General features: G+C 42.7%; 1 protein-coding gene across 19 annotated transcripts in view; it reads left to right on the top strand.

Moving 5' to 3' along the window:
- MSI2 (musashi RNA binding protein 2) overlaps positions 1–26,207 on the top strand; it is a 378,049-nt gene that overhangs the window by 264,989 nt on the left and 86,853 nt on the right. For all 19 annotated transcript variants that reach the window (XM_084651249.1, XM_084651251.1, XM_084651252.1 and 16 more), the window contains one exon: positions 21,574–21,656. In XM_084651249.1, coding sequence (XP_084507375.1) covers positions 21,574–21,656 — 83 coding nt within the window. The remainder of the gene's footprint in view (positions 1–21,573; positions 21,657–26,207) is intronic.

The raw sequence follows: 26,207 nt of genomic DNA, 5'->3' as shown, positions 1-26,207 counted from the left end.
GCTTTCGTGAGCTACAGCTCACTTCATCAGATGTATAAAAGTGGAAAATGCAGTGAGGATGTTTTTATACATACAGACCATGAAAAAATGGGTGTTTATCACTTCAAAAGGTTTTCTCTCCCCACCCCACTCTCCTGCTGGTAATAGCTTATCTAAAGTGATCACTCTCCTTACAATGTGTATGATAATCAAGGTGGGCCATTTCCAGCACAAATCCAGGTTTTCTCTCCCCCCACCCCACTCTCCTGCTGGTAATAGCTTATCTAAAGTGATCACTCTACCTACCAAAATGTGACTATCAGACTCTATAATGAGGAGGCCTTTTTTGAGCTGCAGCTTATCATAACAGACAAACTGTATTAGAAGAGCTTGAGAAAGAAGATGCACTGTAGGAAGGTGCAACAAGATGCATGATTTTCTGGTCCTAACGTGGGACCCAGAGTCAAGAACCTCCTAGGTTCTTATCCTGGCTCCAACCCTGACTTGTTTTGTGGCAATGGGTGAGTTGTGTAACCCCGCTGCCTCGATTTCCCTGTCTATAAAGTGGGGGTAATACTTGACCACACTGGGATGATTGTGAGGGCTTAATTAATGGAAGCACAGCATTGCTTTGAAAACACTTCATTTTTCTTTTCCTTTTCCTTTTCTTTTCTTGTAGTTATTATTGTTACTGGCTCTGATTCATCCTGGTTGAAGCCTTGGGACTCTTTGTCCTGTTGGCACCATACAAACACACAGAAAGAGAAAGTCCCTGCCCTGAGGAGCTTATGGTCTAATTAAAGGCAAGACACAATGAATGAGCATAAACAGTAGGAAGAAGGTAGCAGCAATGAGTATACATGGCTATGTAGGCTTGTCAAATAAAATCATACTTGGGGAAGTAGCAGTGTTGCTACCAAGGGTATTTCTAAAGTGATATTGGGCAAAGGAAAGAGTACTTCAGTGTCAGAATAAATTCGTGTGTCCTTTTAGGGTATACTCCTAACCTACTGTGAGGTCAAGCAGAGAGTTTTAGATAATATGGGACTTGTATTTGAGCCTAAATTCAACTTTTTTTGTATTTATTATAATCCTTAGTATTAAGAATACTTTGCCTTCTATAGCCCTTTCCACCTGAATGCCACATGAATTTTCCCCATCCCTTCTCAGGCAGGTAACTATCCTGATTTTATAGCCTGGGGGGAAAGGAGGCATGGGTAATTTCTGTGGTAACCGTTAGTGGGCTCAGCGATAGAGCTGGGAATAGAATTAGGAGCCCTGACTGCCTGCTCCTGGCTCTGAGTGCTAGTTGATGTTACTAACAAGAATGGCAGAAAACCCAGATGTTAAAATGGAGTTGAAGACAACAGAGCTAGGCTGGGCAATAATGTACTGGCGGTGTGAGAAAAGCTTGCCAGGGGATCTTACCCTCCTGTTTAGGCAACCACCTGAGATCTGGCAGGCAGACCTCTGTTCAATACTTCATCTGAAGGACAACTCTGAATAGTACGTTAACACCTTGTGCCTGCATTGCAATGCCACCGCTGGATATTAGCTTAGACTCTAGTATGGGACTTGAAGAATGCAAGCAGCTGAGTCAGCCTCGCGTCCAATGTCAACACAGTATAAAAGCACCTGTTGCAACCGGTAGGGAGAGAGTCGTGATTACATTTCTGTTATGATGCTTGTTTTTAGCTCAGCTGCCAACTTTTATTCCAGGCTGAAATTTAGCGTAGAAGGCTGAAGTCTAGGAATGTGACATTAAAAAAAAACAAAAATCTGCATGGATGCTAATAATCCCATGGCTTTTTTTCTTTTTCTTTTTTTTTTTTTTTTGGGTGGGGGGGATTGTGGGGGTAGGACTAGGTATTTTTCCTAGTGCCCTTGGCCAAAATTTTCTTTCTCCTTCCCTCCATCCCTCACTTCAAGTGATGCTGCATTTAGTTTTTACCATAGATAGATGCAGAATTGGCTGACGTGCTTTTGGATTCTTTAGGATGAAAAGAGTTAATCGGGTGTTAGATTACGGCCCTGCTGCTGCATAACTCATCTTCTCATGCTCCTGTAATGCAAGTGCCTGATATTCTGTGCCATGTACTGTAGAGTGTGTAGGCCTAGAGGGACAGGTAGGCATGGATTGGCTGCCTTTGTTTTGCCTTTTTCTTTTTTCTCTGCTTGCTTTGTGTCTCAGCCTTAAAATCATTTCAAATGGAAGGTTTTTCTTTGTGTGATGATAAATAGAGAGTCTAAGGGTAACGGATGCATCCTGAATACAGATGTAACATAATGGTGTTTAAAAATGTATCAATGAGCAGTTTATCATGACTCCAGCACTTCCGAAAACTGCTGCTGGTTTCTGAAATACATGGGAGAGGCCACCGTAGTCCCAGCAGAGCCAGACAGACACTGTGCCAGGACGGTGCAACTTGTCTTTTTTATAATGCTTTGCAGGCAAGCGGGGTTTCAGAGAGAACCTGATATACTAAAGCAACAGCGTCAGAGGGGAGGTAACCCTCCTGTGGCTGGAGGTGCGTTTAGTTGATGCAGTTATTCCCAGTGCCATTTTCATGTTGATTGCAACCAACTGCCTGGTGCCTCTCCCTGTGAATGTCTCAGGGTCATGGTTTCAAAAACAATCACAGTCCTTTGATTTTTTTTATTTTTATTTTTTTTTGCAAGAGGTTTCAGCTAACTACAACATGTTTTTGTGTACTGTGTAAACAGCTTCCTTGGAGCTGGCAAAGAAGTGAAGGGAGGAATTAAAGGATGTGGCCATTTTCAAAACATCAGGCTTTGGGACAATAGGCGCACAGCTTAGTTCCAATCATTACTGCCCGTTTGTTGCCAATCGTGGTGGCTTTCCATAGTCCTGGGAAAGTGTTGGGGAAATATATAGTGCAGACAGCACTTCAGTAGAAGTCTGAGCCTGGAGAACACCCGTAGGTGTCTGCAAAGAGCGAGGAGTCTCTCGGTACAGTAGCTCTCTCCAGAGGCATCTGGCTCCCTAATTCTTCGTGCTGGTTGATCCATGGATCGGTTTTTTGGAGCCGAGGCCTTAGGGAGAGAGAGAGAACCCTCTGGACAAACAGAAATGTCCAGCTGAGGTTTCGTCGAGGGAGGGCCATCTGCATCCCATTGCTCACTGGCCTTAAGTGCTGCTGCTCCATTTCAGGTGTGAGCGTGAGAAAAATATGGCAGGGGATGGACAAAGGAAACCCCTAAAAGCACAGCTCGTTGCCATCTCTCCCTCTAAGTTATTGAGGCATTGTTAGTACCTGCCCACACCTAGAGCTATTGCCCATCCTGCCCTCCAGTGGAACCAGTAGGAAGGGGCAGTAAAGAGTGCCATGATACCAGATACTGTTGCTGTTCTGCAGAATCAGGGGCTGGAGGAGCGGCATGCTATCCAAACACTGTGCTGTTCTTGAGCTAGTATCACAGCTCAAACATCAGATGCACATGCAAGTGCTGCGAACCCAGCACTGACTTTTTCTAGGGACTCTCCGCCCGCTTGTGCAGACCTTGTGTTTTGTATGAAATACAAGCTTTGAAGGTCCCTTTAGTCAGCTGCAGGGAGTGGCGGGATATTGCACATTTGTTAAATACTTCCAAACAGTGCTGCTCAGAGGGGGGGGGAGAGCATTTTCATTTGCTGCTGATTCAATATCTCCCTTCCTTCCTTCCTGCAGGATGGGAAACAGCTTGAGGGCACACAAGGAATTTAATTTATTTTTTATTTTTGTGGTTGAAAAATGTTCAAGGAATCTCTTGACCGAGAGACGTTCTGGGTTCAGACCACGAATTGGCCTGAGCTGCGAGTACCCCAGATGTTATAAATCAAGCGAAAAGCACCTCTGAATCGCACATGATTTTCCTTTCCGAATACTTGGTCTGAATAATCCCCCCCCCCCCCCTTACAAAATGTGACCTGATCTAATCAGTTTACAGTCACTTTGTGTGGATCTCTGAAACAAATAGAAAAAGCTTAGTTAGGAGAAGAATGAAATGGCATTGTTTGTTCTAAGGGACAATCCAAAGTCCTGGGATAATATGTGAATCTTCCACTCTCTGCTTCTCAGAAAGCTATCTTGTAAGCTATCTTGTTCTTGGGAAAGGAGACAATATCATAGACTATGAACACATCCACTTTCTGAGAACCTCTCTGAAATAGCAGGAGGTTTATTTTGGTGTCGCTGACAACACTGCTGCTCACTAACAGTCACTTGGGAGCTTAATATTCTGGTTTAGTATGTTTCAATAGGTAGCATGGGACTAATTTTAAACAATCAGGAAAATAAATGGAGGGGGAAGTACACATACTCCACTGGCAAAGGAGTGACAAATATTAGCTTGGTACTAGATAAAGAAGAGATTTCCTATGTGCGGGCCAAAACTCCAGTGACATTTCAATGGATAACAAGTAGGGATAAACCTTAAATAGCTCAATAAATATAAACCCCAGTTTACCCTGGCCTAGGTTTATGCATCAGTATAGGTGCGACTAAGCAATCTGCTAGCCACCAATGGCTGAATCAAGGCTATTCCTGAGGGTCCAGAAACCAGGGAGCAGAATTTCTCTCTCAGTTCCCGCTTACGTTTTCTGTCCGTCTCTGTGTTTCTAGTTCTCTATCTTAGATTAGGTACTTATACTCATCCTATTGAGATACTGTCACATCTTGGGTTTATACTCTCACAATCTTTAATATGTTTGTTAAGCTTCGCCCCTGTGAGGCAGGGTAGGGCTATTGTCCCTGTTTTATAGCTGAGAAACAGACACAGGAAGGCTGTGACGGAACAGAGAACTGAACCCAGTCTCGCAGTTCCCGGGCTTGTGCTTTCTTAATGCTCTATTTAATATCAGGTTTCAAAACAAGTTATCATGCCAAGAAATGTCACAATTATAAACATTTTGGTGGGTGTCTCCTTGATAAACCCATCTTTTCAGCCGAGGCACATTTCCCATCTAGACTGAAAGCAAAGCGTTGTCTCCTTGCAATATTGTTAATCTGTTGTTAAGGGGGAAAAAAATCTTAACACCAGGCTTGGTGCTTCATTGCTTTTTTGTTAGCCCTGAATAGAATTATGCATCATGAATAAAAACTGCTGTCAACATGCATTGGTTTCAAAACATTCGAGCATATGGTATGTGATTATCTGTATTGTCAAATGCAATAAAGTGAATTTGGATATAATAAAAAATGTAATATTTTAGAAATTTGGTAATAAACTGTAGAAGAATTGACAGGCGGAGACTCTCTGAGGCCTGTAGGCAAATACATAGAAATGGCAGGACTTTTCAGCACAGCATGGAGTGGTCACAACAGATGAATTAGAAAAGAGCTTTAATTCATGAACCTAACCTGGTTAACTAAAATCTGTGGCGCAATAGCTTTTCATCCCAGCATTTGCAGGGGAGAGTGACCTTTCTGTGGCTACTTGCTGCCCTTTTCAGCAGTGTTTCCCTTTGTTCTCACCCACTGCTTGGTGGATATACAGCTTCAAAGTAATTGAACTTGACTGATGGTTACCAATTTGGAATAATAACTGAGGCCCAATGGAGGCCAAAATAGAAGAAGCAGTATTGTCTTGTGATTAGAAAGGAGGGCTGGGAGCCAGGACTCTTGGGTTCTGCTCCCATCTTTGCTACTGATTCACTGCATTATGTTGGGCGGGACACTTGCCTTGTGCCTCACTTTCCCTGACTGTGGAAATCAGGACAATAACTTTATCTCAGAAGAGAGTGAGAGACTAAATAAAAATTTACAGCATCCGCTTGTGAAAGGTACGGTAGAAGCAGAGAATTGTGACATATAATAATATGCCCCAGGCACTCAGGAGCTCTGTGACGTGAAAACAAGATTCCATCAAGCACTGTATGGACCATTTGTTGCAGATACCACTGATGATAGAAGAGGTTTGGTCACCTGGTAGTTAGAGAATGAGGCCAAAGGTCAGGAAACATGAATTCTACCCACATTGCTGCTGACTCTGACCTTCGGCATGTCCTGCCTAATCTCTGTGCCTTGATTTCCCACTCTGTAAAATTTGAATAACACCCTTCCTTCCGTCCTCCTTCATAGAGCACTCTTCCTCTAAAGAAAGGTGCTATATATGTACTTTCGATTGTTATTTCCAACACACATTGCGATTGCTCCTAAACAGGGATCTCTGTTAAGCAACCGGAGGACACTCCCTTGCTCAAAGCAGAAGATGTTTAGCACTTCCATTCCTTTCTGCATAGAAGGATCTTGTTTTCATATGTGGCCTGGATCGTGCACATTAAAGGTCTTGCTGATGAACCTGAAAAAAGTAGCTTTCACGTGTGATGGAAAATTCTCTTGGTAGATATAGATAGATTAATTGAATTTAAAAGCAATTTGGAACTTTTAAAATTTCCTTCTTGGTGGTTAAAGAAGGCCAATTTATATCAAGCTCCCCGGTTTTTCATTATGACTCCTTGGAGGGCCAGAACCAGAGCATCTCGGTCATCAGATGAAGGTATAGGGAGGGTGAGGAATATTGAATAGAGAGAGTTTTTCACCCAAGTGTTATCCAAAGTTGGAGTTAAATAGGTATTAACAAAAAAGCAAAGACGTAATAGAGATTTAGATAATGTAACTAAAACCCCTTCCCCTCTCTCTAACTCACATTTTAGTCTCCTCTGGTGCCGCAATTACATTAGTTTTAGAATTCTCCAGCAAAAACCTAGATGTTAAGACATGATATTTCTAATGTAGAAAGCCAAGCAGGAAACAGAAAACACTGTTGGGGAGGTTAGAGGGGAAAGAAACTTTCAGGCCTTCTTTATAGACAGAAATGAAGCAAGGAACCCTGACACGAATGCACCTCTCATGCCCATACACACAATTTTTCTCAGGTCACTGTTAATGCTTCTAAATGATCTGTGGGTATATTAATACCGTCTGTTAATTAACAATATCATAAAACTGGCATTTTGTAAGCTGCCATGTAGTGCATGTTTTAGTCATTATGTACTCAGCGCTTTGGTTTGGTTTCGGAATGCTAATCGAATAAAATTTTAATGAAGATTTGTTGCTATGAAAAATTTATCAGTAAGAGTTCAGGTGCAGCTTACATTAACGTGGCTTGTAATATGCAACGAGACTTCCCCTTTCACACCAAGTGCTGCAAATATATTTTAGTTAAAGCTATTCTTTTGATATAAGAGCAAAACTGAATAATGAACTCTTAAGTCTGTGCCATTTTATTACTAGGAGCAAAGGGGCTCCTACCCTTTAACTAAGAGTCGTATTTTTGTTTAGTTCATGCAGTTTTGCCTCTCCATTGATGCTCTGCCCTACTCAATCTTGGAGTCCACTCAGCTGTGAAGCAAGTACACAGCAGATTCCTGCCCTTCTCTGCCAGGGTAGATCTAGCTGCCAAAGCCCGAAGGAAGGAAGGGAGTATGTTTATTGGTCAGAACAGGAGACTGGGCGTTAGGAGTCCCAGACTCTGTTCCTCACTGTGTGAGAGAGGATGGTGCAGTGGTTAGGGAACTAGTCTGTTACTTGGGAGGCCTGTGTTCAATTTCCTGCTCTACCCAAGACATCCTATGTGACCCTTGGCTAGTCACACTGTCTCTCCATGCCTCAGTTCCCCCCTCTGGCCCATGGGGATCATAGCACTGCCCTACATCACAAAAGTGTTGTGAAGGTAAATTTAATTTAAAGATTGTAAGGACCCTATTAGTATGGTAGTTGGGGGCCACATAAGTACCTTGGAAATGGCCCACCTTGATTATCACTACAAAAGGTAACCATACAATAAAAAGAAAAGGAGGACTTGTGGCACCTTAGAGACTAACCAATTTATTAGAGCATAAGCTTTCGTGAGCTACAGCTCACTTCCTCAGATGCATATCGTGGAAACTGCAGCAGGCTTTATATATACACAGAGAATATGAAACAATACCTATTCCCACCCCACTGTCCTGCTGGTAATAGCTTATCTAAAGTGATTTCCAGCACAAATCCAGGTTTTCTCACCCTCCACCCCCCCACACAAATTCACTCTCCTGCTGGTGATAGCCCATCCAAAGTGACAACTCTTTACACAATGTGCATGACAATCAAGCTGGGCTATTTCCTGCATAAATCCAGGTTCTCACATCCCCCCCACCCCCATACACACACAAACTCACTCTCCTGCTGGTAATAGCTCATCCAAACTGACCACTCTTCAAGTTAAAATCCAAGTTAAACCAGAACATCTGGGGGGGGGGGGGTAGGAAAAAACAAGAGGAAACAGGCTACCTTGCATAATGACTTAGCCACTCCAAGTCTCTATTTAAGCCTAAATTAATAGTATCCAATTTGCAAATGAATTCCAATTCAGCAGTTTCTCGCTGGAGAACTCCAACGCATTATTAAGGATCTACAACCTATCCTAAAGGATGACCCAACACTCTCACAAATCTTGGGAGACAGGCCAGTCCTTGCCTACAGACAGCCCCGCAACCTGAAGCAAATACTCACCAACAACCACATACCACACAACAGAACCACTAACCCAGGAACTTATCCTTGCAACAAAGCCCGTTGCCAACTGTGCCCACATATCTATTCAGGGGACACCATCACAGGGCCTAATAACATCAGCCACACTATCAGAGGCTCGTTCACCTGCACATCCACCAATGTGATATATGCCATCATGTGCCAGCAATGCCCCTCTGCCATGTACATTGGTCAAACTGGACAGTCTCTACGTAAAAGAATAAATGGACACAAATCAGATGTCAAGAATTGTAACATTCATAAACCAGTCGGAGAACACTTCAATCTCTCTGGTCACGCGATCACAGACATGAAGGTCGCTATCTTAAAACAAAAAAACTTCAAATCCAGACTCCAGCGAGAAACTGCTGAATTGGAATTCATTTGCAAATTGGATACTATTAATTTAGGCTTAAATAGAGACTTGGAGTGGCTAAGTCATTATGCAAGGTAGCCTGTTTCCTCTTGTTTTTTCCTCCCCCCCCCCCCCCCAGATGTTCTGGTTTAACTTGGATTTTAACTTGAAGAGTGGTCAGTTTGGATGAGCTATTACCAGCAGGAGAGTGAGTTTGTGTGTGTATGGGGGTGGGGGGGATGTGAGAACCTGGATTTATGCAGGAAATAGCCCAGCTTGATTGTCATGCACATTGTGTAAAGAGTTGTCACTTTGGATGGGCTATCACCAGCAGGAGAGTGAATTTGTGTGGGGGGGTGGAGGGTGAGAAAACCTGGATTTGTGCTGGAAATCACTTTAGATAAGCTATTACCAGCAGGACAGTGGGGTGGGAATAGGTATTGTTTCATATTCTCTGTGTATATATAAAGCCTGCTGCAGTTTCCACGATATGCATCTGAGGAAGTGAGCTGTAGCTCACGAAAGCTTATGCTCTAATAAATTGGTTAGTCTCTAAGGTGCCACAAGTCCTCCTTTTCTTTTTGCGAATACAGACTAACACGGCTGCTACTCTGAAACCATACAATAAAAGTAACCTGCTGTGTGCTTCCACAGGTTTCGGTGCCTGAACACCAGCGGGCTGATTTTCAGATGTGTTGTACAAACACAACACCTCCCGAAGCAAACAGGAACCCAGCACCTTTGAAAATCAGGGTGTTTTTAGTTAGGTTCCTGAACATGGATTTTAGGATCTTAACTTTAAACACAGAAAATTTTGAAAAGTTTGTCCAGAAATTATGTGCTTCTGAGGGAGGGGCAACCACCCCCCAGCCTCTGGGAAAATCTAGGCACAGAAGCCTGTTAGAGTGGAGTTTTCCCTTGTTAAACTGACCAAATGGCAGTTTCACATTCCTTAGATACCTATATTTTTAAATACCCTTGAATGACAGTCCCTTGCAGTGGGAGGATGGAAGGGGAAGCTGAGCCTTGCGGTTCTCCAGAACAAAAGCAGAGGAATATCTTCCTGGTGCCCTTTATCCAGCTGTGTGGCTGACCTCAGCTCTTTGCTTCCCTGCTGCGTTAGTACTGAAATGCTAGCACCTTTTGTGGCAGTCTCAATCTGAAGCAGTTGTCTGCCAATTTAATTTTGAGAATTTACTCCCGTATATTGGCACTTCTTAACTGTGGTAATATCTGTGTCTGTCATGAGAACCCGACTAGTTTCCTGACCAACCCAAGACGCACACGCCAAATGGATTTGTGAGCTGATCTTCTGCCTTGATGAGTGTCATTGAGAGAAATGCTGCTGTAGTGTAGAGCACGCTTTAGAACTAAATGAGGTTGGTATTTTCTAGCCTAGACCATAGGCATTCCTTCCCACCCCGCATTGCTGGGATGGGACTTTATTCTCAGTACAGAATATTATGCCTTCAAATACAATCATCAGTATTCCCGGCATGTTTTCATGTACTTGGGGTGTGAAGGCGGGAGGGAGTGTGTGCATATAAATAAAAAATTCTTTTTCTGACACACGTGCATATATATGAATGTGTGTATTATATATTTATATCTGTCCATATCAGTGATGGTACTTGGACCTGGCCTAATGGACAGGGCATTTCCTTGCTCTGTAGTTGAGTCATTTCACTGTGGCTGTTGGTTTGGTCTCAGTTGGAGCCCTTAGGCACTATCTTGTTACAAATAATGAATAATAGCTCATGCTTTTTTTGCAAAAGGCAGTGTTGTAATACTCCCGCCACCTGGTTCCTCCTTATTGTCCATGTTGCTTTCTTGCCTAGGTTTGCTTGAGAGTTTATAGTTGCTTTTACACCACTCCTTTCTGTGAGGTAGGGGCTGGGAGAACATCTGACACGCCGACAGCTGCGTGATGTTTTCTGTGTGATGGAGGCGAGTGTGTCACACTCCTTGCTGAATAAACAGACAGGCATGCCAACAAAAATGTAAATGAATCCTGCGGGTGAGGTTGCTGGTGGGACTAGAACATGGGTCCCCAGCATTCCTAGGCAGCAGTGCTAATTAAGAAGCTTGAAAAGCTCACATAAACACTCCCGTGTCAGCTGCTACCCACCGTTCCATGACTGGTCTGGAGCCAGTGCAGAAGGCAGCCTTACATTCCGTATGAAGACTAAGCACGAGTTCTGTATTCTGTACACACAGCTACCTTTTGGGGAGGAATCTCAGGTACAGTAAAAGTGAGCTGTAGCTCACGAAAGCTTATGCTCAAATAAATTGGTTAGTCTCCAAGGTGCCACAAGTACTCCTTTTCTTTTTGTGAATACAGACTAACACAGCTGTTACTCTGAAACCAGTAAGAGCTTTGTTATCCGGCATATTGGGGGAATGGGGCAGGGGTGTGTGTGCCAGTTAATCAAATATTCCGGTTAACTGAGAGTTATACTTTACCAATGGAATACCAATTTTCAAAGAATTAGACTACAATAAAATGAATCAAATATAAAATACAGTAGCACAGTATACAGGTATTCACCAATCCACTAGTAGTAATGCACTGCAGAGTGTTTGGTTTCTTGAACCACTTAGGTGAAAACAAGTAAAGTTTTCTATACACTAGATTATCTTATGACACTACATATCATAATGGGCAGCATGTGGCGTACACCCAGATCACTAAAACTTACACTTAACACTAAAACTATACTGAACATAATTTAATCTTTCTTTGATTCAGAAGGCACTTCAGGATCCTGCAGGGTCTCAGGGTCATTATCAACATCAATTATCATTGTAGATGTAGAAGGGGTAGGAGATTGGGCTGAATCTGTAATGACCCTATGACACACCCTGGAAACTGCTTTTTTGAATAAATCCCTGTTATCAGCTTGCTTACTTGTCTTCTGCCTCTTTTGTGTAAAAGTAGAGTGCAGAAGCATAACCTCCTGGGCAGTATACTAGTCCCGGTTACTAGATTGAAGATTTGTATTGGGAGATATCAGAAATGCCAGTTAATAGAGTTTTCTGGTTGATAAAGTGCCGGATAACACAGCTTTTACTGTATTTTCATCTGTTGTAGGGAAAAAAAATCTCTATATTGAAATTGAAATGATGGCAGTTTTCGTCCAAGGAATTCAGATCTCTTTACATACATTAATGAATTACACACACTGCACCTTAGGGAAGCAGACCTCATTTATACCAAGTTGACAGGTGAGGAAACTGAGTCAGGGAGCAAGAGAGTGATTGCGCATAGGCAAGATAGCAAGGCTTGATTTAGAAACAGCTAACTGCAGACCAGTCAAGAAGATATTAAGCTGAAGCTGGCTCTGAACATGTTATAAAGCGAAGCATGATGACCCGGTCTTTGATATATTTGGTTTCAGTCTCTATTTCGTGCAGTAGCCAGCTATCGCAGCCATATCACTGTTCAGGTTTTCTCCAGTCTTCTGGAAGTCACAGTCCTTGAGGCCAAGCAAAGATCATGGGTGTATGTGAACTGCCTGGTGATAGTGTCCAGTAGGTCATTGATAAATACATTAAATAGGTGCCGGCAGTGAGCCTTGCAGGAGTCTGTTCTTCTGGATGCTCCAGGTGCTGGTTTTGAGAAAGACAGAGGGGTTAAATGACTTGTCCAGAGCTATATAGTAGGTCAGTGGCAGAGTTGGGGCTAGCACCCAGGAGTGCTAACTCTCATATTCTTGCTTTAAGCACCAGATAACCCTTCCTTCCAAAGCCAGAAGTCCTGGTTTCTAGGCTTTTTCACTTGATAAATAACTCTTCCTCCAGTAAAAAGTTTGGAGCCCGTCTGATTTTTTGTCCTTTGCTATGAAAATGTTTCTTCCTGACGTAGTAAATTCTGTTTTTAAGTTGAAGATTTGGTAACAAAATTTACATCATCTGATTCCTATGCTCCCCTACCCTTCTGGTTCAAGGCTTTTTTTATTATTACTATTATTATTATTATTATTAATTATTTTATTTTATTATAAGAAGGAGGTTTGACAGCCTCAGGTGTGAGATAGTTTACTAAGTAACTTTTTCCCTTCTGATTATGAGGGATGTGTGAATAACATAGAACCATATTGATTCACACCAATCTATGCATCGACTGTGTGAGAGCCACTTGCAATTCCCAGCAGCACCAGAAAGCTTTGCAACAGGGAGAAATATGACCAGGCAAGTTGAGAAAATAAATTAAACTAGTGTCAACTTTTCTTGTTTCTTCCCTCATTATTAATAGATGGAATGGGGCTTGTTTATCAAGAAGAGGAAAATTAATTGACATGGACTTTAATATTATTATGCCTGGCTTGTCTGGTCACATTTCTTCATTTTTTTGAAAGGCATTTTATTACCGTTTACAGTGACCAGCTGCCAAAACTATTGGTGTAAACAAGAAAGCAGGTGCATAAATAATGCTGCAGTGGAACTAGAGGTTTTGTGCATCTAAGCTTAAGGAGCTTAAGTAGAGGAGAAAGGAGAGTCATAAAGCAAATACAGATTAGAAGATGAGGTACCAAGAAATAATATTAGAACGGATGTGGTACTGTCTTAATATTTTGTCATTATGTAGCTGTGCCTCTTAAATGGATATTATGGGGTGGTTATTTACGTCCATCAGAACATCTGTATGTTGACAGGTGGATGAACTCTGGAACTGATAGGTTTACTGGTGATAGGGAGCTACTGTAGGCCTGACCCTGCACGGTGCACAGATGACGTGGTGTTGTGCACGGTGCTAGGGTTGCTAGGTGTCCGGTTTTTGACCGGAATGCCCTGACAAAAAGGGACCCTGGCCGCCCCGGTCAGCACTGCTGACTGGGCCATTAAAAGTCCGGTTGGTGGCACAACAAAGCTAAGGCAAGCTCCCTGCCTGCCGTGGCTCCGTGCAGCTTCCCTAAGCAGCAGCAGCTGCATGTCCCCCCTCCGGCTCCTACACGGAGAGGCAGCCAGGGGGCTACACATGCTTCACCACCCCAAGTGCTTGCTGTGCAGCTCCCAATGGCTGGGAACCGTGGCCAATGGGAGCTGCGGAGGCGGCACCTGCGGATGAGGCAATGCGCAGAGCCACCTGACCATGGCTCCACGTCGGTGCCAGAGGGGGGACATGCTACTGCTTCCGAGAGCTGCTTGAGGTAAGCGCCGCCTGAAGCTTGCACCCCTGACCCCGCCTCCCCGTGCCCCAACCCCCTGCCTCAGCCCTGATCCCTCCCCCCCCCGCACTCAGAACCCCTTGATCCCAGCCCGGAGCACCCTCCTGCACCCCAAACCCTTCATCCCCTCCACAGAGTCTGCACCCGCAGCCAGCTGGAGCCCTCACCCCCCCTGTACTCCAGCCCAGGCCCCATCCTGCACTTTGAACCCCTCAGCCCTAGCCCGGAGCCCCCTCCTGTACCCCAAACCCCTGATCCCTGGCCCCACACCCGAGCCTACACCCCCAGCGGAGACTTCACCCTTCCTAATCCCCTGAGCCAGTGGTGAAAATGAGCGAGTGACGGTGGGGAGAGCGAGCGCCAAAGGCAGGGGAAATGGAGTGAGAGGGGGTGGAGCCTCGGAGGAGGGGCGGGGCAAGGGTGTTCGGTTTTGTGCAAGTAGAAATTTGGCAACTCTACGCAGCGCAAATGTCAACACAAGGACTATGCAGCTGCAGAGTGTGGCATGTATGAGACAAGTGCAAAGAAACCTGATCCTGCATTAACAAAAGCACTGCCATGCAGCTGCCAAGTTATTCTTGCATAGCAGCAGAAGTGAGGGCTGAGAATTTATTTGCGTGCTGAAGATGGTGCTTAAACTCATGTCTCCTCTGATAGACGTTTTCTCCTTTCCATGCTCTGCTCTCTTTAGATTATTGTGAGGTCATGGTAGAGGCTTGGTGATTATAGTGTGTATTATTTGTATAGTTTGAGTAGCAGCCATCTTAGTCTGTATTCACAAAAAGAAAAGGAGTACTTGTGGCACCTTAGAGACTAACCAATTTATTTGAGCATGAGCTTTCGTGACCTACAGCTCACTTCATCGGATGCATACCAATGCATACTGTAGGTTCCACGGTATGCATCCGATGAAGTGAGCTGTAGCTCACGAAAGCTCATGCTCAAATAAATTGGTTAGTCTCTAAGGTGCCACAAGTACTCCTTTTCTTTTTGCGAAGACAGACTAACAGGGCTGTTACTCTGAAACTTATCTAAAGTGACCACTCTCCTTACAATGTGTATGATAATCAAGGTGGGCCATTTCCAGCACAAATCCAGGGTTTAACAAGAACGTCTGGGGGAAGATGGGGGTAGGAAAAAACAAGGGGAAATAGGTTACCTTGCATAATGACTTAGCCACTCCCAGTCTCTATTCAAGCCTAAGTTAATTGTATCAAATTTGCAAATGAATTCCAATTCAACAGTTTCTCGCTGGAGTTTTTTTGTTGTAATATCACAACTTTCATGTCTGTAATCACGTGACCAGAGAGATTGAAGTGTTCTCCGACTGGTTTATGAATGTTATAATTCTTGACATCTGATTTGTGTCCATTTATTCTTTTACGTAGAGACATTCATAAACCAGTCGGAGAATACTTCAGTCAATACTCAGTTCAATACTCAGCCATAGTGCTCAACCTCAGTTGCTCTCTTGCACTAGAGCACAAACTCGTTGCTTTGTTGGATGCATGGACTTGTCAGATCAAGACTTATATGCCCTGTAAGGTGGGAAAGTACCTTTAGCTCACTTTGCTGCTTTCACATAATTCTGTGGCTAAGGGACAAGCTCTGTGTGTGTGTGCGTGCCTGTGTGTACACGTATGTAGATCTAGCTACACGTAACTAAATATACGTGTACACAGAGGTAAACTCTTGACCATACCAAAACTTTCTGCTAACTGGCAAGAGAAAATAGCTGTGTCTCATAACAATGGTGTCATGTCGGCTTTATTTTACCAAAGCTGACACAAGCCCTTTCCAGTGATGACAGAGGTGTGAAATATAGCTGACTTCAAGTGTGAAAAACCAAAACACAGCACACAGGAGCATGATTTTCTGAGCAATTGACACTTGGCACTTATTTATACTTCTGCTGATTTTAAATTGTTTTAATCTTGTATGGCTTCAGTGTTTCGCTCATTTGTGGGGCACTGTGGTAGAACGTCACTACAGAGTAACTCTGTTTAGCTACATAGTACAGTGGGTGGAAGAGGTGATAGCAAGCCGTTGATAACTACTCTTTGAGTACGCTGTGCCTTATGGGAGTTGTTGTTTGGGTGCGTCATGTTCCCATTCTCCTCTATGGGATGGGCTCCCCAGGAGGACTTCATCTCCGATGCCATGATGTACACTCTCCCCTCACCATGATAGGAGCTTGTGGTGCATCATGGGTAATGTAAGCTAGGGAACCCAGCCTCTAGAGAAGACTGGGAGCATGAGACAGCCAAACTACAAATCCTAGGAGGAATTGTGGCAGCATTTCAGAATGGAAATATTTAGGGTTTTGATTTTCCCCCCAAAATTAAAAACATTTCCACAAGAACCCTCCATCCATCCCTCCCCCCCCCCCCAATTTTTCTGACCCGCTGTGAGCTGGAGCTTAGTGAACGTGACATAAATATCCATTCATGTGAATGCTTAGCCTTTCCAAACCAGTGTACAGAATGAATCTAGACATATTTGCTTTTGTCTGTGATAGTGTTTACTACATCAATCAGTCCCCCTGAAGAAGTTCTGGGCCCAGTTTCAGTGTCTATCAACAGCCATTGACCAATATGTGAATGGGATTAAATGATTTTTTTGAGCAGATGATAAAGGAATGGTTTTTTTCACCTGAAGGTCACGAATCCTGTCGCTGCTTCCTTCAGTGATCTCACTTGGCTCAGACGCTCTCATCTGGGGGCATTTGTTTCCTCCTTTATATATTTCCCCTATTCTTTGTCTTTTCTTTTACAGAAAGGATTATTCAAATGAATATTCAGTTTTATTCATTTGAATCAAGGGGGGGAAAAACCCAACTGTTAACTCTGTTAAATGCTTATCTCTTAAATAGAGCTAGTTAGCTTCCAATAATAGCTTCATTCAGGAGGATGCAGTATAATTTCATTTTAAAATGTGTGCTCCTTGACAACCGGAATCCTATTTTTGTCACCATTTTAAACAGCTTTCTTTGTTTTGTATTAATCTCTTTCGTACACTTTCTGTGGAATGTTTGTTGTTGTTGTTGTTGACTCCTGTTACCTCTCATAAGAAATAATCAACTGTTTGAGCCAGAAAGCTTTAGAAGAGTTTGAGTAATTTAAAAATGAGTGTATGTTCATTATACTGACTAAAAGGGCATGCATACAGTAATATTTTTCTTATGCAGTTGTTAAAAGTTGGTAGCTGGGTTTTTTAAATTTTATTTTAAATATACCTCAGATTACTTTATGAGGTTTTGATTCCAGAGCAAATGATCTGTTTGGAGTTGATGCATTTAAAATATGATATGATCTCTTGGTGAATGTTCTGTATGTTTTAAGTGACTGTAAATGTGTGGATTATAAGCTACTGGATGCTTTCCAATCAATTTTAAATGTCAGTGATCATAAGGCAAAGGTGTTGTTGTGAGCATAGTGCCATTGATCCTATTGCACTTTGCAAGCTACGGGCTTGATCCTGCAGACGCTGTAAAACATACAGCACTTGTTGAAATGTCACCACCTCTGGGGTGGAGATTAGCAGCAGGGGAATTTGTGGCCATGTCTGATGTTTGGTATATAGGTGAGGTGGAGGGGAGAACAAGCCTTCTGCTTTGACAAATGCTATGTCCATACGTAGGGTGACCAGATGTCCTGATTTTATAGGGACAGCCCTCATATTTGGGACTCTGTCTTATACAGGCGCCTATTATCCTGTCCCAATTTTTCACACTTGCTGTCTGGTCACCCTATCCACAAAGAGCAGACCGCACCTTGATTTTAAGGGCTGTTGTAGAGTTCCATGCTTGAACTCAGTTGGTCCCTCTCTGGAGGCTAAGTCAGGATGTGACTATGTGGTTCCAGGGGCAGTAGGTATTACAAATCCAGTGCTTGAATCCATCCCTTCCTTCTTGTTTTGATCTGACATGGCCCTCCAGTATGGGTTCGTTCCCTATAGGAATGCAGCAAACTAAGGTGGTTACTCCCTGCAGGGAAATAAAATTTTTTTTTTTTTTATTTTCCTCAAGGGCTGCTACAAATAGAAACTAGAAGAGGCGTGTGCAGTCATAGAATGTTGAATTCTTCTAATGGAGGAAGAGAGATGGTTCAGCACAGGTTGCCACTTGAAACCTATGGCAGTCCGTAGCATGATTTGAAACCTATATACTTCAGTGATCAGGGGTTTTTTTCTTTTAAGTTTTTGGCTAGGTTTAAAATTTCAGGTTAATGCCCATATTACAGGGACTTGGGTAACGTATTTACACTGGGAATTGCAGCTTTGTTGCAACTTCCTGATGATTTTTTTTAATCGAGGGCCAAGGTTTGGGGTTCATTTAACCTTTGTTTCTGCCACAGTCATTTGATTTGAAGCACAAAGTCACAAGAGTGAATTCACCCTGTAAGTCAGACTTAGGTGGTGCTGGCCCTTCCGCACAACAGTGAATGTCACCCATAATGAGCTGATGGTCCCATCTCAGCTTTATAATTCAGAACCCTCCTGTTTCCCTGTCCTGCCATCTAGCCACTAGTGCGCAGTCATCCTGCATTCTTCTTGTTTTCCTTTGTTAATCATCACTTTAACTAATTCATTGCAGATAATAATGCATCCACTAGGTAAAATGATTACCCAGTTAAGGAATAGTATTTACTGTTAATTGTTTCATTGCTTCTTTGGTTTTCCACAAGAGGAAGAAATAAATGTTTTTAGACATAATCAAGTTTGTTTTCTCTCATCAAGCCAGATAGACAGGCATGTTTGAAATGGTGTAGCTCTTTTAAAAACCTGCAAATGAGTGTTGACACCATTGGATTGTTCTGTTATTCCTATTATAAAACCTGTAAATCCAGAACGCTATCTGTCTATCTTCTTTAATCAGACAAATCATTTCTTCATAAACCTGCATTTCTGCCTTATGGATGCAGGTTGGAAGGAGTAACCTGTTTCCTAGGTTGAACATGTAATGATTTTGATGGGTTTTCTGGTGGAGTTATGCATATTAACTCTAATCTCCTGAAAATTCCCCTTCTCTTCTTGTTACTTGCAGTGAGACCTGAAAAAAATCGAAACTGAAATCCTCTACTGCAATATTCGCTAATGAGTTACTAATGATGAAGAAGTTTCTGGAACTCAAACAATTAATGACTTGCAGAACTGGACTGGACATTTCATTCTGCTTGGCAAAACTGGTTCCCTGTGGTGTGCTGCTCTAATAACACCAATAATTACTTAACACAGTGTGGGTCCCTAGATTCCTAGGATGTCATGTTTAGTCCGTTAACCACAAAATTTTAGTTGCAACTGCAGTCCTCTGTAAGGAAGAATTAAGCTGAGCAATTTAGAAGACAAATAAAGGGACCAGTTTGAATAAGATGATTCAAGATGCTGCATGCTTGAAGTACTGAGGAAAATAGCTTTCTGAACAAAGATGCAAAGGGAAATCTTTGGATGTTAATGTAACATAATAGTCAGATGTTGTGACTTCTAGGATATTTTGAAACCATTCCGAGTTGTAATTTACCTAAGGAGAGGTGTCGGGGGAAAGCATTCAACAGTATTAAAATTACCCTGTGTTCCTAAACCAATCAACCGGTAGTGCTTAAACCTTGCTAGTTCACTCTAATCACTGAGAGACCCGTTGAGAATAGCAGTGTTCTGTGAATTTATGAATAAGCAAACACACATGCACAACTTCAAGGGCAATGCACTGCAAAATGTAGTTTGTTCACTTACTCTGACAAGCACAGTTTAGTTTTAATTATTTGCTAGTATGGAGTTTTTTAGCCAATGTACTGTGTATGTTAAAGCAATGGAAGGCATAGTAATAGAAGACTTCACTATAGCGACTTAACAGCTGCAGAATCTTTGCTAAGAATCAAAGTGAGGAGGGCCAGGTTTTGGGACTGAAGAAACAGGTTAGTGGATGCAAAGTGAGAATTGTCAAGGTTTGTACTGTGTTCCCTCATAACAAGAATCTCTGGGTTTGTACCATGCAGCAGGCCACATGCTCAGTTAGCATTAGTATAGCTCATGGAAGTCAGCAGAGCACCATCAATTTGTGCCAGCTGAGTATCTTCCCCAGTGTCTGTGAACAAGATACTAACTTTCTCATGTGCAGCTGGTTTATTCGTGCAAAACTATTTATGTAAAATAAACTAGATAGTTGTGAGCTTATTTATCTCCTGTCCCTTCACCATCATTTTGGTTTCATTTAAAACACGAGTTGCAATGGACTTTTGAGTACAGCATTCATTTCTGTTCCTATATTATCGTGTATACTTTTTTGGTACTAATTTGGAGTTTGGGTTTATTATATTCTTTTATTGGGAGCCTTCATGTTGTCTTAATAGATTTTGATATTTATCCATTGAGTGCTTGAAAGTAACACGGTGGTGCCTTGTGGGGTTTTTTGTTTGTTTTGTTTTTAGAAAAGATGGGTGAAAATCAATATGCAGAGCTGTAGCTGGCTGCCAAAATTCTTTAGTGTGGAGTGTCTAAGATAGCATGGACCCAACAGAGTAAATACAGTGTATAGCTGGCGGGCAGACAGCATGCATCAAACAACCTTAAACTGGCCCAAATCCATAGCTCCTTTGAAGCAGCAGTAGAGAAAAGATGAGTGATCAGATCAGAGGTCTTAAAATTTAATAGTTTCTTAAAGGCCTCAGGATGTCCTGATGAGGTATTTGAGGAAGTAATTCAGGAAGAAAGGGACAAATAACCACCTCCAAATCTTGGCTGACCCTTAGGGTTCACTGTGTCAATGTGCTGAAAGGACAAGCCAGGACCTGCTTTGATCCAAGAAGCACTTACTATAGTGACTGCTTCCCTGTGAGAGCAAAGCCAGTCTCTTTTGACCTTATAAATAACAGATGACTAAATTTCTTGTTTGCTCAAAGGCAAACAGAAACAGAAAGTGCTGATACATGTTTGTGAAATCATTAGTTTTTTTTATTCTCACTGGTGGTGGTGTTGGGTAAATGAGGAATCATTTTCTCTTCCTTTTTGAATGTTTGTTCTTTGTCGCTTAATGAATCAACCCTAATGGAGAAGTCTCTTGGAATTTAAGAAGAACTGAAACCAATAGGGTTCCACAGAAATGTAATAGGGTCTGTATGGACTACTCCAAACACCTATAAAATGTAATAGAGAATTATTTCTGTTCTCTAGGTTTTTGAGCCATCCAGTAGCAAGGAAATAGTTGTCTATAACATTCTATAGGATGGATCAAAAAATCTATAGGAAGGACAGAACCCTATTAAATATTGGATATTTTGTTTAATTCATGTAATATATTAAAGTTTTCCATAAGGGCACAATAGAAAGTATATGTGTGTATGTATAGTTATGTGCATTATTATTATTATTAATAATAATTTGTATTGCTGTAGCTTCTAGGAGCCGTAGTCCTGGGCAGGATCTCATTGTGCACGTGTGTGTGAAAAGTGACAAAAATTCAAACCGCCTATAAAATGCCATATTTAAATGAAGCCTCTGTTGTTTTAACATAATTAATATTTTCCTTATACTTTCCTTCTTTCTCTCTTTTAATAAATAGGATTTGGCTTCGTAACTTTTGAAAATGAAGACGTGGTGGAAAAAGTCTGTGAGATTCATTTTCATGAAATCAACAATAAAATGGTAAGTTTTTCCAATATGCACGTCAGTAGTACCCTTTATCACAAAACCAAGCCCGAGTGGTCCATTGGGAAAATGTTCTCCACAAAATTAATTGTTTTTAGACATCCTGTGTCAGATGTTTGTCTTTATAGTGGGTGAGCACTGGATTATGAATTTCGCTTATTTAGCTCTTACTTTTCCCACTAACCTGAGGGCATATAGGGAGGCTTTCCTTACTCAGGTACCCAGTAATTGTCATACTGGGTCAGATCGGTGATCTGTCTAGAGCAGTGTCCTGTCTTGGCCATGGTCAACACCAGATACTTCAGAGGAAGGTGTACTTAAAGAAAATGGGGTTGCACAGGTGTATCAGAGAACAAGAATTTGACTCAGCAGCCATAGGGGTGAAGATGATCCGAATAGGGCCACTTAATTATTCTCAAGTGCCATAGTCTTCCAAGAATCCAAGTTCCTGTCTCTCTACTCCTGATGATCCCACTTCCCCCAATCTCCCCTATATAACGTGTGGAGTTTGGGAAGAGGAGTAGAACCCCATTGATGGTCACTGGACAGGCTTCTCAGCACAGGGGAAATGACCAAAGTAGCTACTGCAGAACAAGCTAATTCTGATCAATTTCCCTGAGTAGACAAGCCCCAGTGCTGCTTAATACTGTAGCTGTCCACCAGAGGGAACCAAAGAGAGTCATGGTGCACTTGTCAGCCTGCTACCATGTAACCTCATCTCTCTTTGAAAGCACCTCCAGATGCACCTGTCCTAATACAGAAGCAAGATGACTCCTGAAGTTCTTCTAAAGCCCAGTCTCCTCCTGGGTAGGGGGTTTCTCTGTCAGCAAAGCCACCTAGCCAGATGAAAAAAAAAATCATTTGTATTTCAATCGATGCAATAACTTTGATATTTTCAGTTAAAATATTCTTTTCCCTTTGTCAAAACATCCCTTGCTTCTCAAACATGTATTCAGATATGCATTGTATAGTGGTCTGATATGTGTTCACAGACTTTAAATTCAATAATAGAGCTTTTAGTGTGGATAAGATCAAAGCAATCTCCTTAGCATATGCTAGAGGCCTGATTCAATATTTGACTTGCTAATTTTTCCCAGGGCACTGAAATAATATTCTTCATATTGTTCCTCACTGCAATGTGCATCTGAAATGAAAATAACAGCTCCTTAGCATGCTATATGTTGAGATGTCAAGCTCAGACTTTAAGGTGGGGTCTACACAAAGAGGTGACGGCTCTTACTTTGGGTCTGTTAACTTTAATGTACTTTGTGCCTAGCTCAGGCTGCCTATCTTAGACTGGTTTATGCAGAATTTTTTCTTTTGGCCAATTACATTTTAGTGTTTCCCAGTAGCTACCAATGACACTTAGAAATGCAGGGTGAAACAAATATGGGCTGAAATAACACCCCTCCCTGCCACCAATGCTTATTCTTTTGTATATTAGCTAAATGATGTTCGTCCTAATAAGCCATCTAATTATTTTTCTTTAACAAAAAGAGAGTTAAAGCTTATTGTAAAAGTGTTAATTTAAATGAGTGCAAGCCGGTGAAGGAAAAATAGGTTTTTCATATCGCTTTCTGCAGGGCTTGCTTTATTTCCAAAAATCCCACACTGAAAACTGCAACAAATCAGTCTTGTCATATGACATCAGATCACTTGAGTAATAGACTGGAACTTGGAAATCCTTTCCATGCCAACACACCTTGTCACAATGGCCCTGTATGCAGATGTTTTTGTATAATAAAGACCTTAATCAGCATTGGGGGCCACTAGGTGCTGTAAAAACACAGAGGTATAACAACTAGCTCTTATATAGCACTTTTCATCAGTAGATCTCAAAATACTTTACAAAGCAGGTTGGGGTCTCTACCCCCTCCCATTTTTTGTTTTTTGTTTAAACAGACAAGGAAACTGAGAAACAAAGAGGAAAAGTGACTTGCCCAAGGTCTCCCCACTGGTCAGTGGCAAACCTGGAATTAGGACTCTGCTCTCTTGAGTCCCAATTCAGTACTCTATCCACTAGACCACACTGCCTCTCTCTGCCTGTCAAGTGATAGCAGTAAAGATTCGCAGAAAGCAGTTAAAGTGAAGGGTGTGCCCTGCTATATCGAGGGTATGGTTATTAACTCCTTGTAAGAGCACACCCACAGGAACTTTCTAACCCCTTGGTAGAACAGGGCCTCTCACCCCGTGACTACTTCATTTCCTTAATAGCCTCTTATCTTTGTCTTTGTCAAATTATTTTCAAAAGTTCGAATAAATGACATCAGCCAGTTTTTCTTTATTTGCTGGTTTGGGAATCTGCTCAGAGAATCCTAATGGACGAGAGGCGGATAATTTTCCTTCACAAGAATTCATGCTGCTTTGTCCTTATGTCACGTTCATCTAGGGGTGGTGTTGTTCTATTTTGCAATTATCAACTAGCAGTGGATGAAATGTGAAATTTGGAATGATGCAGAAAATATCTGGGAGATTACTTCAGTTATTTCACACTATGTGGTTTTTCTTAAATTCAGATTCTTAGCTGATGTAAATCAGCATTGCTCCCTGGATTTCAATGCTGGCCCTCAGTGAGCTACTTAGTGTAATACAGATATGAGATGAAAAAGAATCGTGCAGTACAGTCCAGTTTAACTTCAGAGATATCACGTTGGCAGGACAAAGTGAGTAAGCAGCGGCCTGAGACACTTCATTTGATACATTCGTAGTGGAATGTCAGGTCTGCTGTAGAATTTCAAACAAATTGCGTGTTTCTTTTGCTGCATATGTGTCCTATATATTTATACGTGATGGGGAGATCTTAAAAAGCACTCAACCTTGTCCTAATTCTGCTGTCATTGAAGTCAGTGGAGTTTCACTATTGACTCCATTGGAAACAGTTTTCGGGTATCATCAATTCTGATGATGTTAGAGTTAGGTCAACACAGAGTGCTTCTAAAAATCCCACCCTTTAGAATCTAATGTGGTGCAATTTTTCCTGCAGACATTATTCTTGCTAATTGGATACAGTGAACCATTGCTGTGTCTGTCACAGGTTCTAGCAATCAAACACAGACACACACACTGGTGTTTAAGCCATGCTCTCAAGTGCAGGGCATTGGTTAGGAGGAAGGACCTAAACTTCTCAGGTCCTGCAGTTATTCAGCAGTTTCTCATTCCCTGTGGGGTTTGTACAATACATAGCTCTCAGTGGGTGTGATGTTGCTGCACCCCTTCCTCCTGGCTTCAGTGGGGAGTAGGGAACAGTTTTCAGCTGGCACTGAGCTTCTCTACTAGAGCTGCCCTTCTGGCTTTGGTTGCCTTGCAGTTCTGTCTTCATGGGGAAGGCTCAGTGGCTTTCCACACCCCTTACCAGCATTCTTCTAGGGAGTGCTTGGTTTGCATGTTCTCTTCCACCTCCTTTCCTCACTATGGTAACTGCTCTGTATTCAGCAGTGTCCATCTTATTGTCTCAGCCAGGCAGCGGTCAGCCAGACCTAGTAGCCAGAGCCAGAGTCTGCAGTCATGAGACAGGAGTCAAGAGTTGGGTAGGTCAGGATATCATGAGATCAGAGGCAGGAGACAAACTGGAGATAAGAACCACGAGTCAGATGCAAGGGAGCAGGAGCAGGGTGGAGTCTAGTTCAGCCAGCTTCCTGTTCTTGCTGCTGACTTATGTAGAGCTAGTGGGCCAATCAGCCTCTCTGGGATTCTGTCAATTGGAGCACAGGGGCAGAGCCTCAAACTGGGGCTAGCCTTCACAGATCCCAGTTAAGCAATTGTCAGCAGACTGCCAGGTACAGGGCTGGAGTGCAGCTGCTCTCAGGGACCCTGCAGACCCAGATTTGAGACCTGTAGGTCATGACACTTACCTGCTTCTCCGCTTCCATGTATTTCAGAGGCTAGCTGGCCAGCTCCTCCCCTCCTGACTTCTCAAGACCTCTTCTGATCTCCCTTTTTGGTGTTGCTGGACTAGGCACTCCTCCAGTGCTGCTGTTGCCATATTTACTGGGCCTGTAACCCTATGAGGCTGAGATGCCCTAGATACACCAGACTAACACACATGCCTCACCTTTGGGCAAGAACACGGCTGCCCAAGGAGAGAGGCACAAACTAACCAGCTACCCCCTCTGGTGGCGCTGGGATGAACGGTTAAGACTACGCAATGTCCTCTGAGCCTTGCCCCAGAAGGCAGTTCAAGGAAAGAGGGGGTGGGCATTCTTTAGGGGCAAGAGCCCCCGCCTCTAGTTCGCCAACAATACTCACATTTCAGCTAGCTTCTGGTTCTGCTGTGGAATTTTACCCAGCTATCCTCCCATGCTTCCTGGGCGAGGAGGGGCTGGGAGACCTGCTAAAGGATGCCTGAGGAATCCCAGGTGTAGGGCCTGTTAAGGTGAGAGAGGGAGGGGAAACAACAAGATGGGGTGGGTGAAGATGTCACTGGAGCTTTGCACTGAGCAGGGGATAAAAAGGTGTGGGCGGCTGGCTGCTGTTTGGGGTCATGGATGACTAAAACGAATCCTTACAAACAAAACGTGTCACACCTGCTCCATCCATGACACGAAAGTC

This window comes from Lepidochelys olivacea (genome assembly GCF_965140295.1).
Source record: "Lepidochelys olivacea isolate rLepOli2 genome assembly, chromosome: 17".
NCBI lineage: Eukaryota > Metazoa > Chordata > Testudines > Cheloniidae > Lepidochelys > Lepidochelys olivacea.
Note: the sequence above shows the minus strand (reverse complement) of the source record. Positions and strands in the feature narration are given on the sequence as shown.